This window comes from Neoarius graeffei, chromosome 1 (assembly GCF_027579695.1).
Source record: "Neoarius graeffei isolate fNeoGra1 chromosome 1, fNeoGra1.pri, whole genome shotgun sequence".
Classification (NCBI taxonomy): domain Eukaryota; kingdom Metazoa; phylum Chordata; class Actinopteri; order Siluriformes; family Ariidae; genus Neoarius; species Neoarius graeffei.
Window position 1 is genome coordinate 80621269 of NC_083569.1, and position 13009 is coordinate 80634277.

Genomic DNA, 13009 nt, shown 5'->3' on the forward strand with positions numbered 1-13009 from the left:
AGCAAGCCACTGTTGACATTGTACAAGATAAACTCTATAAGATGGAGCGGGCTGGAACAAAGATTCAGCAGGGGGAGTCTGTCCTCCTCTGGCCAGCACCATCATGAATCATGAGCTATTTTTATATCAGATCTGCTGTGAAATTATAGTTTATGTAACTTAGTGGTTGGTAATGATGATAGGTACACTTACTGTATATCCAGTTGACTGCAGTCAGGTTTTTTTTTTTTTTTTTGGGGGGGGGGGGGGGGGGGATGGTAATAACCTGTACCTTTCCTTTATCTTTTGTACCTTTTAATGTACATCTTTCATCTGAGAATATGGATATTGTACACCTTTTAAAAAAAAAAAAGACTGAAGGATGTAATTGGATTGTACATATATCTTTTAGAGTAAACTGGTCTGGACCTTTTTGAGGTAAAAGATAAACATAAAAAGTGAGGAGATTAGAATTTGGTTATTATTCTAGCTATATACAAGTGTATATTAGAAAGAAATATCGTTCTCCATGGCAACATTAGAGAACTCGGACAGTTTGCCCAGTCAACATGATGTGCAAAAACTGAAGGAGAGAAGATAGCAGGGCAAAATAATAAATTGTGTGTGTGTGTGTGTGGGGGGGGAGAACAAATGAAGCACATGACATTAAATATAACACAATACGCTGGTGTAAGGGGTTGATGTGTGTGTGTGTGTGTGGTGAGTAAAGCAAAGCATCACCACCACTAGCAGTCCAGGAATCCCTGAGTTATAGAAATAAAGTGACTCTGGTGCTGTAAGTGTTGAGTAACACTGGTGAACACGGACAGTGCAGAGTGACTTTCCTGGGTAAACAGTGTACTCTTCTTCAGCGACAAGGAAGGTACAGTTTACTACCTTATTCCGAGCGCGGATGCTAAAAACCGAGCTGATCGAAGTCGTCAGTGAGGTTTTATGACGTTAGGCGCGAGATCCGGATATGCGGAAGCCATTTGCATGATCATTCTGGTGATGACCTTTTGAAAAAGATGTGTTGGTGGTGGTTGTTTTTTTTTTTCCTTTGGGGCTGTCGATTATATTTATCAGAAACGCGTATCCGTGTGTTTTTACAGTAATGTAAGGAAAGCTTGTTCAGCGAGAAACAGGCAGTAGTAGGTTTTTTTTTTTTTGATCAGGCATTCAGCGCGGTCAGTCCCCGACCTGGCGTGCGTGGCTGAGTCGGAAGTGTGGCCCCGCCCTCTCGCTGACCCCTCCCACTCCCTCGAGCTGTGTTCAACATGGCGGCTAAGTGAGCGCTGCTGCTGCGCGTAGACCGACGCATTGCACAAAACGGCCGTCTTTCGGCGCTCCCACGGTTTCGAGTCGTGCGCACGCGGCCGTGACCGGCAGATTCAGACGCAAGACCGTAGCGCATCGAGTTGTAGCCCGTCGACATGCTGTCCGACGGAAATAAAGGAGGGTAAGGGAGAGAGAGCGAGCGACAGAAAGACACACAGAGACAGAAAGAGAGGAGAAGGCTGAAATGTCCTAGCGCGGTTGCTACACTGTAGCACCGGGAAGGTATCGGGCGCTTTTACACACACAGTCCGAGCGCTTACGACGGTCTTAACGTCGGCACGCGGAGTGAGTGATGTCGTGTTTTAAATCGGTGGAGAATTATTATTATTGTGGGTTTTTTAAAATTATTATTATTTTATGTCGCGGGTGGGAGGGAGGGAGGGAGGGAAGGAAGAGCGTGGCCTTGACGATGGGGGAAGGGGCATTTCTAGCCCTTAGATTCCGGATGATAATGTGCACATCTCTGATCAAGAGAGCCGACTGGCGTGAAGCCATGAAGGGGTGATAAAGACGGGCTTGTTAATGTCGTCTTTATCATCGTGCCGCGTCTCAGCTTTCCTCATAAAACAGCGCGTGGCTTCTCCCGGCTTTGTTACTTCTCAACTTTGAGATGAAGGAAATCCTGAGACTTTCAGGAATTTTCCTCCTCGGCTCAGTGTTAAAGCCTTTCAGGTCTTCTTTTATACTTGTAGAAACTACTGATCTGATCTGATCAGATCAGATCAAACGTGCCTTTTGAATACGTTTTTTTTATCCGTTTTAGGTTACAGACTTTGAAGTTGATGACCTTATAATGGGCTTTGTTACTCGATTCTGTCCCTCAGTGTGAAGGGGCAGCTCCCTAACACAGCCCCTTTGGTTGTTAAGGAGACGGTGTGGGGGAGTTCGGGGTGCAGGCCCCAGGGAGGAAAGATTAGTTGCTGTCATTGGTTGCAAATCCCACAGATGTATATATCCTGTACCGAGACGACAGCCGCACTGCTTCCTAGCGAAATGGGACTGAATTCAAGTTTATTTCAGCGCCAGTGATTTTTTGGATTTTCTGTACTGCCTGATTTTTACCTCCCAAGACCATTTGTTTTCTGTCTTCCAGCTACGAGCGCACACGTCTCCTTTTTGAGCGTAAAGACGAACCCATGATAGCAGGGGGACCCCTGTTGCGTCTCAGAGGCACACCTGTTCATGGTATTGAGGTGAACAGCAGGAGGGGTGTGTTTGTCTGTGGTAGAAAGAGTAGCGCAAGCGGTAGTGCCATTCCACCATTGGATGTATTCTTTGGCATAAAATACAATATATTTTATGACAACATGACTAGACAGATAAATCTTTTAGCTTCAGAATGATATACCAAACATAATTTTTTGACAACGACAAGTATATTAATTTTGCGACCAAAGTCACCTACCCCTTTAATTTCCGCGCGTGATGTCATCGGCAGGTTCCCCTTCTGACGTGGCACAGATTATCAGCAATGGCGGATAGAACGTGATTTCCACTTGTCGATTGCTGTGCCGATATTCACCATCGACCGTCTCCTTTGGGCATCACTTGCTATTTTCCTTCGCTTCTTTTCCGAAGCTGACAATCGTGTTCTATCCGCCATTGCTGATAATCTGTGCCACGTCACACGTGACGTGGTACACAAGAAGGGGAACCTGCCGATGACATCACGTTTCACTACCGCGCGGAAATTAAAAGGGTAGGTGACTTTGGTCGCAAAATTAATATACTTGTCATTGTCAAATTATGTTTGATATATCATTTTGAAGCTAAAAGATTTCTCTGTCTAGTCATGTTGTCATAAAATATATTGTATTTTATGCCAAAGAATAATCCAATGGTGGAATGGCACTTTAAAAGGAGCTATAATTGCGATTACCTTGGCCAGCAGATCTCCAGCTAACAGAGCGACGTAATGGCTAAATGAGGTTTGATGTTCTTGCCCTGATAGCGTATGCTATTGTTTATTGATTTTGTTCTGTTGTCCCTGGCATCCATTTCTCACGAACATCTGTTGTCTGCCTGTGTTGGATGCTTTCCTGCTCTCATCCATTTAGTCGTTAGACCATTAATTGGAAGTGGTTGGTGAGGTTGGATGAATTTTTCATTGATACAAGGATGAATTTTTGGTCTGCTGTGATATGTTAGAGTTGTTTGACGCGTGTGTGTGTAATCCTGTCTTTGTGGATATGTGTTTGACCCTGACATGTCTGGGTGTCATTTAGCTGCTGAGTTATTTATAGTTATAGTAACCCAGATCACTATCCTCAGTCACCTTACCTCCTCTCTCTCACACTCTCTTGTTTTTCTGTCTTTCACATCTCTCAGTTGTTTTAATTCTCAGCTGATATGCGGGGTCAGTCAGATACTCAGTGCTTCATTTAGTTTGAGCTTCAGGGAAACTGCTGGTCTACAGAGAGTAGAGCTCTAGCTTTGTATTTCCTATCTATTTCACTATCTCTCCTCCCCCCCCCTTTTTTTTTTTCCTCTGTGGTCGGTCTTCTCCTACATTCCACTTTTTTCATATTTTCCACACTCCCCCTTGTGATGATGTAACACTCGGTGCAGTCATTGTCACATTTCTCTCTCCCTCTCTCTCTGCATCTTTCTCTCTCTCTAGGGATGTAAAGCAGGCCACGGTTGCTGAGCCCACAGGTCCTGTCTCTATGGAGCTCCAGGAACAGCCGGAGTCTGAGAGTGCACTGGCTCATCCTGCCTCACAGGAGGCGCCTGAGACCAGCGAGTCCCGTCCTGATGAGGTAATGAGACCCTCTGGAAAGATGCCAAGGAGCAGGGGCAGGGTGTATGGCTACGTTATTGAATGTATTCAAATTGGCATTTACAAATGCTTATTGTTTTTTTTAAAGAGATGTAGTGCTTGGCAAACATAAATCTAAACTTTATTAGCTGAAGAGTTATGGACAAAATTAAGAGCCAGAAAATTGTTTTTTTTTAAAGCTGTAAAAGTATCTCTCTCGGAGCAAGCTTTCCTCCCTCACTCTCTCCCCCTCTTTCTGTAGCTGTTATTATATTGTCAGGGGTTGAGGCTGGCTGACTGTGTGTGAAATTAGATACACTCTGCATCTTGCTGGGTGGGGGGGAAAGGAGAGGGAGGAAAGGGGGAGACCGAAGAAAGACGTGGGTCAGCAGAAGGGTTTGATGTGTTCTTGAAGCAGGCCAGCCCATGTGTGTGTGTAGTATATTTGCAAACCCCTAGGTATGTACGGAATGTCTTTTGAACAGACTAAACTGTATTCCTCTCAAAGCTATAAAATAAACCTTTTTATTACTTCGTTAGTTGTTACCATCTTTTTAAAGCCCCGTTTGGATGGAATTAAATTTGCAAGGGGTCTTGAGGTAATTTCTTCTCGAAGAAAATTACAGGCCAACTTTACCCTACTGTGTTTCTCGAAACTCTGCAGTTGGGTGATAATTTTTGTCCCATACAGATACTGCTACTGCTTGACTGCTACTACTTGCCCTATTTAGTCTTGCTAGATATTAAACTCTGCCCTGGTCATCAAATGGGAGGGGAAAAAATAAAAGCTTCTCGTATAGACCCCTTCGCATGTTTGTAAACAAACCGACCGTTGCCAGGATGCGCGCGCAGCCTGGACCCAGAAACAATGGCGCTGCCCATAGACCGGCATTATAAGCTGTCAGATTATGCCAAACAATTGTCATTACAAGATCGAGAATGCTACATAAATAAGTTAACTCTAACAAGTGGACATCGCCTACCGGATCCGCATTTAATTAAAGAGTGGACGGACGATGTTAGTAAGTTTTCCTCTGATACCTGAAGGCAGTCATACTATTTACAAAAAATGTCAAACTCAAAAAAAAACCCTATTTACAAAAGTAGCCTGCCATCAACATTCTGGTTACAGCGAGACTACAACTTGATTAACAATGGGACATTCATATTCATTTTGTTTTAATCAAATTATGCCAGTGATGTGATGGCAATGTGAAAGAAGAAGAAGAAAGAAGAAACCTTTATTCGTCACTTTCCAGTGAAATTCATCCTCTGCATTTAACCCATCTGAAGCAGTGAACACATGCACACACAGAGCAGTGGGCAGCCACACCAAAGCGCCTGGGGAGCAGTCAGGGGTTCGGTACCTTGCTCAAGGGCACTTCAGCCCAAGGCCGCCCCACGTTAACCTAACTGCATGTCCTGGCTTTAGCTACAACAGCAAATCCCAACACTAAACAGCAATTTGCAGGAGGTAATGGCATGAAAGGAATGATAGTGTAAAGAGTGCAGCTAAGAGAAATCAGAGCTGCGTAAAAAGCGAGAGGCAGAGAGCAGAAATGAAACTGAACGGGGCGGGAGCTAGGTTACAGCAGTCAGCGTAAGTTGGCATTTAGAGTGAGGGCGCACAATTTTACCTTTCCATCCTTGCTTTAAAATTGTGATTTTCGGCATACACAAATAATGATGGCACAAAATCTGGACTGCTTGAGTCAAGCGAGAGCTCTCCTACAAACAAAATTGCACGCAAAGCTAAGTTAACATGCTAACAATATTCATTACATTGTGTAACTATGACCAGCTAATCAGACAAATGTTACCAAAGTATTTTGCTACATCAATAAACGAAGACTAGAAAGAATAAAAAAGAAAGATTTAATAAATAGCCTGATCTTACCTGTGATGAAGTGGGCGCTGCAAACCCGTGCATTTTTGATGGTGCTTTCATCCCAGTCTACACGTTTGATGGCTTGTAGTCAGAGACGTCTGCGATTTTTTTGGAACGGGTGAGATCCTGCTGGAATTCTGAACATTTTAACCCCATCACTGCGACGATTCTGACACCCGACAACACAACAACTAGGCATTTCTTCCAAATATTTCTTTTCGTCTCTACCGTCACTGAGTCTTTTTTGGGTCCAGGCTGCGCGCGCAATTTCCTCTTGCGTATGAATGACGTTTCCTGCGAAGGGGTCTATACTTTGTGATTTTGCTTTCACATTGGTGCTGAAATTTTGTTCGCCCCAAACTGAAAAGTACCAGCATCTCTTCTCTACATCAGTGCCGCTTGGATGACATGTTGTGAATAGAGAGACTGTGTGACAAACATCTGGGTCTGTAGAAAATACAACCCATGAGAAACTCACTCCTCATGCGCTAATTTTTTTTTTTTTGGCTGTCCGTAGGCTAGGAAGTTATCACAGAGGAGACGTGCAGAAACTTAAAAGATGTCGTCCTGATTAGTTTAGCGAATCTGAACAGGGCTTTAGATGACTGACTAAATCATCAGCCAGGACTTTATGGGCTTAGAAATGCAGGCCTAGAGTCAGAAACTAAAGATGGAAAGGGATCAAAGCAGGTGTCTTATTGTGTTGATGTATTAAACTATTTCAAAATTGGGCCATCTTGAAGTTGTTGAACAGCCCATGTGTGTGGGTGAGAGAGGAAGAGGGAGTGTGTGAGAGAGTACTTTTTAAAAAAAATAAAATAAATAAATAAATAAAACCCCCCAAAAAAACCTAATGCAGTATAGTGAGAGATAGCCAGACTCTCCTCTACCTCCTTTCTTGATTTTCTTTCTTTTATTCTCACTAGCTCTGTCATTCCTTCCTCTTCTGCTTTTTTTTTTTTCCTCACATTTTTCCTGTTATCCTGCCATTTCTTCTGTCACACCTTCTCTTTCTCTCTGCTGCTCCTCTGTCTGAATCTAGTGGTATGAACTGTTGTGTTTTTTTTAAAAACCCACTGATTGCTTTGTTATGAAGGTGCCCTCCCTTCTTCCATTGCTCATACTGGTACCTGCGTTACTACCTCCACCTCTCCTCCTCTACCTCCATCACGTGCCGAGCTATGAGCTAGCCCCCTCAGGCAGAGTCACCACCGCACACTTAGCCTTCACCTGATGGAATCCTGGCGGATGATTGGCCACGCTGCTCACTACACAAACTGATGTGGCCCCTGATAGGACTGCATGGGAGAAGGCTAGAGAGTCGATTGGGTGGGTCGAGGTGGCAGCCATTTTGACAAGGCTCCTCCTCCGATCCCACCCTCTGTGGTCCACCTACAGCTCCAGTGTCGGCTCATACGCCATATGGACTTTTCTACACAGCTTGATAGGCACGCGGTGGTTGAAGCACCATGGCTGCCTGTGTGCTTGTCCTGCTCACTGAACGGCATGTCTTCATGTATGGACTTGAAAGAACTCAGACACCTTCTGAGCATCAGCTCTGATCTGCCCTCTCGCACCTCATACAGACCGATCTTCAGTGCTTTAATGAGCAGAGCTGCGCGTGACAATGCTCTGCTAGAACACATGAACAAGGCTTCAGGGCTAAGCATTAACCATGGACTCGTTTGTTGTTTCCTGAGAGATTGATAACCCAGCTCCAGCGATTTTACATCTGCACAGTCTGACAGAGGGCACTGATGGTTTTTTGTTTTTTTGAGGACCCAGACAACAAGTGAACTTTCCGGAATATCAGTAACCATCATGAGCTCAAGGTTAATCAAGGTGGTGTCTGGATGTGGCCCATTTTAAAGCCCAAGCTTGCATATTTTCAGGGAGTATGTGGACAGTGTGTGCTCAGTCCACTCTTCAGCCTGTGATGTAACCCAGTCTCAGTGGATTAGTGTCTGCCTGAAGGGAAATAACTAAGGACTTTAATCAGCATCAGCTTGGAGCTTAAAATGCCCTTCAACCACATGCTATTGTGGAATACACTATCTGCCAGATGGATTATGGACTAGTTTTGCTTTATTAAAGCGATGCATTTAGACTGTAACGTTACACCGAATGCGCTCTCTCATGCTGTGTAAAATGAAATGGGAGAGCTGTTCTATGTGGACACCACAGAGACTGTATTTACAAGAGAGCCTTGAATGTATCATCCCTCTCGAAAGCATCTCCCTCTGAAACAAAGACTGTTTCTGATTCCTAAGGAATCACGATCACGCCAAAGACTTTGTCTCGACTCAGAAATCACATTTAAAAAGCCACACTTTTGAAAATCACTCCCAACAAAAGTAAAAGTCTGAAGGCAGTTCCAAATCAGCCGGCCAATCAGCACGCTCTGTTTGTGAGCATTTCTCATCCTCACTCCTCAGCCTCTTCTGATTGGACCTTTGTTGCCTAGATACAGTGCACACTGCCGTGCGGTTGGGCCATAGCCAAGCAAGAGAGGAATCAGGTGTCAATGGTACCAGGAAATACCCTTTTTTTTTAAACCCAAGATGTATTTATCTATATAAACAGACGTAGTGCCTTTTTGGTTAAAATTGAGGGTTGATTTTGTTTTTAAAAGCTTTTATTTTGTGTGTGAAGGACAGTATAATAAGTTGGGGATGTTGAGGTTTTATAGCCTTATTGACATTTTATACAGGGATTGGACTAGAAAATATGGGTCAAGCATGAATTTCATAGTCTGTAAGTTCCTATACTATAAGGAACTTTTAGTTTATATTTGACGGACAGTTTGGCAGTTTATTGGACAGCCTCTGTCTGTAAAATCATTCATTTATCTAATGTTGGTTTATTGATAGCTTTATGTCTGTTCTTTTTTTTTTCCTTCTCTTCTATCTCCCTTCCCTCGTTCCCACCGTTCCTCCCTCCCGGTGTTTGTGTCCCCCCTCACTCTGTCTTGTCCTTCCTCAACCCACTTGGATCTTTTTTTTTTTTCTTTTCTTTTTTTGGTCATCCTCTGTCTTTTCAGAGCACTACTCCAAAAGCGTTTGCTGCACGCAAGATTTCACTTACTAGTAAGTGTTTATTATTATTATTATTATTATTTTATTAAGAATGACAGTGTTGGCTTTCTGTAACAGGGTGTCTCTAAGTCTTAATTTGTCGGAATAATGCGTGGTCAATCACCACGACCTGCTGGTGAATTATCTAGCATGCACAGAGGTGCTAGACATGGGCAAATCCAGGAGACGTGGTTGGAAACCGCCAAATCCTCTGGGCGCTTAAAATCTGTCTGCCAGCAGACATTCTGGAGATTATGCTGTAAAGTTTGTACACTTGGATGGCATGATACGTGAATGATTGTTTTGTCTTATCATTTTTGGTCATTTATTGCAAATTAGGTCTTAAATTGCATGTAAAGTAGTTTGAAGAAAGTCTTCGGTACTGCAGACACCATGTGTGAAGCCCCAGATCGAAGGATGCGTTGGGGTTTTGATGCTCCGTGCTTATACACATGTAAATTTGCTGCCATTTTACACTGTAGCTGCTAAGCCAGAGGGAGCGGCAGTGGAGGCGGAGTCTGGGGGCGGAGCTGGCAGGAAGAGGAGGTGGGGCTCCAGTACAGCAGTCACTGCCAAAAAGCCATCCATCAGCATCACCACTGAATCACTGAAGGTATGAGATTAATTATACATGGTTCTGTAGTAATGATCAAGTCCCTAAAGGACGTGATCCAAGTATTTTTGACGACTGGGCTATAAATAATCTGCTACTGTGTTGTGGAAGTGTTATGAGAAGAAAAACTTGCATGTCTTTTGGCGAAAGTCAGCCAAAGTCACTGTGAATTCCTGATTGAGGCCCGTACGTTGCTGACGCTGTGGTGTAAACCGTGCTTATTCTGTGCCATCATAAATGGCACATTGCCTCCAGAACAAACTAATCAAATGATCTTGGGTAGCCAACTAAAATAGTTACTTCATTATAGTTTCACAGCGTGCTGGTCAGTGGGGTAAGTTTCGTAGTTTTCCCCAAAGCAGTGTTCATCTCTGTGGGCTTTCTACTTTCTCTGCTTGCCTTGTTCTGGATAAAAGAGAGCCGTGTTTAAATAAGTAGATGAATGTCGCACTGACTTGAAAAGCATGTGACTGAATCCGTGATACCTGCAGACTAATATTAAGTGTTGCCCTGTGACCGTGTGATTTTTGTGTGTGTTCAGTCTCTAATCCCAGATCTTAAGCCCCTGCAAGAGGCTGTTGTGGACCTGCACCCAGATGAGGGTCATTTCTCTGGGGATGAGGACTCGGGTCAGCAGCCTGAGCGTGATGAAGACCAAGGGCTTCAGATCAGACGTACTGTAACACAGGTACACTATCAGTCTGACAGATCTCACGCAGTACCCAGACACTGTCAGGAAAAAAAATAAATACAAGCACCATGTGACTGAACTTTGTTGTTCTGTACCTTAGGTGGTTCCATCTGAAAGTCAAGAGAATGGGCAGAAAGAAAAGGAGGAGGAGGAGGAAGATGAGGATGAAGAGCAGACAGAAGGAGAGAAGGAGACACCCCTCAAGAAACAGAGGCGGGAGAGCTCATCAGAGGTTGCCATGGAAACACAGGAGGGTGACACTAAGAAGGGTGACTATTTTTAGTACTTTGTTGTTAACGTCTGTTCAAGTTTTGTTTTACAGTCGCAGTTAATGATGCATTAATGGGTTTGCGATCACAGTGGTATCGGATCTTGGTCTCCGTGCCGTTAAGTTTGTACCAGGAGGGAGGAGTCTTCCATCTGTTCAAGAATCTGTTCAAAGCTGGTCCTTGCTTCTGATGGATGGTTCGGTTGAATCATTTTCTTACTTTAATTTGTCTTTTTTTTTTTTTTTTTTTTCCAGTGACCCCTAATGACTCAGTGGTGCGGCGCTCCATCAGTCAACAGAAAGTGGCCGTGTCAATCACCATCGATGACCCGGTGCGTACAGGCCGCCAGCTCTCACCTCCACGCAGCAAAGCATCTAACATCATCCATGTCTGCAACCTGGTGAGTGTGTGCGCGTGAGTAATATGGACTTGTAATTTTTAAAAAAATTGGAAACTTGTACACCATGGAGGGCTGAATTTTCTATGTAATGGATTTTTAATGCATTGTGTGTGGGGGGAGAGTAAGAGGTTTGCAAGTGTAAAGCAGCATAACATTTTTGGTCATCGACCTTCCTCAGTCCAAACAATTGTGGACTTGGACATCAAAAATACACAGAGCCCATAGATGTTTAACGACACACATGCATACTATTGGAGTACAAAGTGTAAAGGGGAAACTGATTAGTTTCGGAGCCATAATTTATGTATGTTAAGATTTTCATGCAGATAAATATGCAGAGTTTATATTCATGCCTCTACCATTAGGTAGCTGTTTTCAGGTTGGTCATCTGTCTGTATAACATCCGAGATTCTCGCTCATCTCATGCCCCTTTTCCACCAAAGCAGTTCCAGGGCTGGTTCGGGGCCAGTGCTTAGATTGGAACCGGGTTTTCTGTTTCCACTGACAAAGAACTGGCTCTGGGCCAGAAAAACCGGTTCCAGGCTAGCACCAACTCTCTGCTGGGCCAGAGGAAAGAACCGCTTACGTCAGCGGGGGGGCGGAGTTGTTAAGACCAACAACAACAAGACTGCGAAAGATCGCCATTTTTAAGCGGCGAGAAGCAGCAGCTGTACAAATGTGAAGTCATTTATTGTTGTTGTTGCTGCTGCTGCTTCTTCCGTGTTGTTTTTGCTTCGATATTCGCGCCAAGGTTTAAGCAAACGTAGCGACGTAACTGACGTATACAGCGACGTAATGACGTGGCTTCCCTTAGCACCGCGAGCTATGGAAAAGCAAACTGGTTCTCAGCTGGCTCGCAAGTTGAACGAGTTGTGAACCAGCACCAGCACTGGCCCCGAACCAGCCCTGGAACTGATTTGGTGGAAAAGGGGTAACAAAGAGCAGTTTAATGTTTGTGATATTAATGTGGAATCATCGTAACCAGTGGATGAACAGATTACATTTTGGAATTGATCCAAACTGGGTCAAGGTCACAGCAAGGGTAAATGTTTAGAAGAGTTCTTTGGTAGCTTCATTCCTGGGGTGTGTGTGGGGTCTTTTTTTTTTTTTTGAGAGAGGGAAAATTAGTAATAAGAAGGACTGGAGTTGTTGACAGTGGAGGCATCCCTATCTACTTGCTGAGCAATCCAGCTTTTCCATCAGCAAAATATGTAGCAAGGGCCTTGGATGAATAGTTTATCACACATCCAGCTACACTGTGTCAACAAACTCGCACTCAAATTATTCAGTGTTTGAGGTTCATACAACTTGATACAAGACAAACAAGATTCACTTGGTTGTTTGGCAAACTGAGGCTTTTTTTTTTAAATATTGTAATATCAAATTGGGAGGATTCTGATAAATCCATGGATTTTATACAACAGTTGGTTCTGGTTCACTAATTTGATTGTATGTCAGCCAGCTAGCAGACGTGCTATTGAGTCAGTGTGGCTTCTTGGGGATTCATGTCCACTTGTGGAGCAAAAATAAGCGGAACACTTGGCCATAATGTGTCCAAAATATCACTCCATATTAATTTCTTGTTTATATACATACCTGCTGTCTAAAAGCAATATCACAATTAAGATTGTGCTCTTGTACTGAATATTAGCATGGCTGGTGATGAGCTACGGCACTTGGACTGTGGCCTCGTGCAACTGAATCCCAGCCTTGCTGATGTTTAAGTAAAGCAGCACTTTCTTTTGTATGATGGTGCTTAGTACATCAGGGATGAGAATGAAAAATATTTCAAGTCTTAAAAAACCAGGGGGGCCCATGGCCCAGGGGGGCGGGGCCCAGGGGTTCCAGGGGCTAATGATTTTTGGCCATTTTATTTATTTATTTATTTATTTATTTTCTTTATTATTAGACAGGGAGATTCTTTTGTGTAATCTGAGCTGAAGTGGGTTTTGTGCTTTGTTTTTTTGGGGCGCGCGCGTGCTCTCTCTGCCATGCCGAT

The 13009-nt window shown here is 43.7% G+C and overlaps 1 protein-coding gene across 1 annotated transcript in view; it reads left to right on the forward strand.

Annotated features, from left to right (window-relative positions):
• Positions 1 to 13009, forward strand: part of acin1b (apoptotic chromatin condensation inducer 1b) — a 93196-nt gene that overhangs the window by 74920 nt on the left and 5267 nt on the right. The window contains exons 7-12 of the mRNA XM_060936344.1: positions 3938 to 4076; positions 9004 to 9049; positions 9520 to 9650; positions 10192 to 10338; positions 10442 to 10610; positions 10865 to 11010. Coding sequence (XP_060792327.1) covers positions 3938 to 4076; positions 9004 to 9049; positions 9520 to 9650; positions 10192 to 10338; positions 10442 to 10610; positions 10865 to 11010 — 778 coding nt within the window. The remainder of the gene's footprint in view (positions 1 to 3937; positions 4077 to 9003; positions 9050 to 9519; positions 9651 to 10191; positions 10339 to 10441; positions 10611 to 10864; positions 11011 to 13009) is intronic.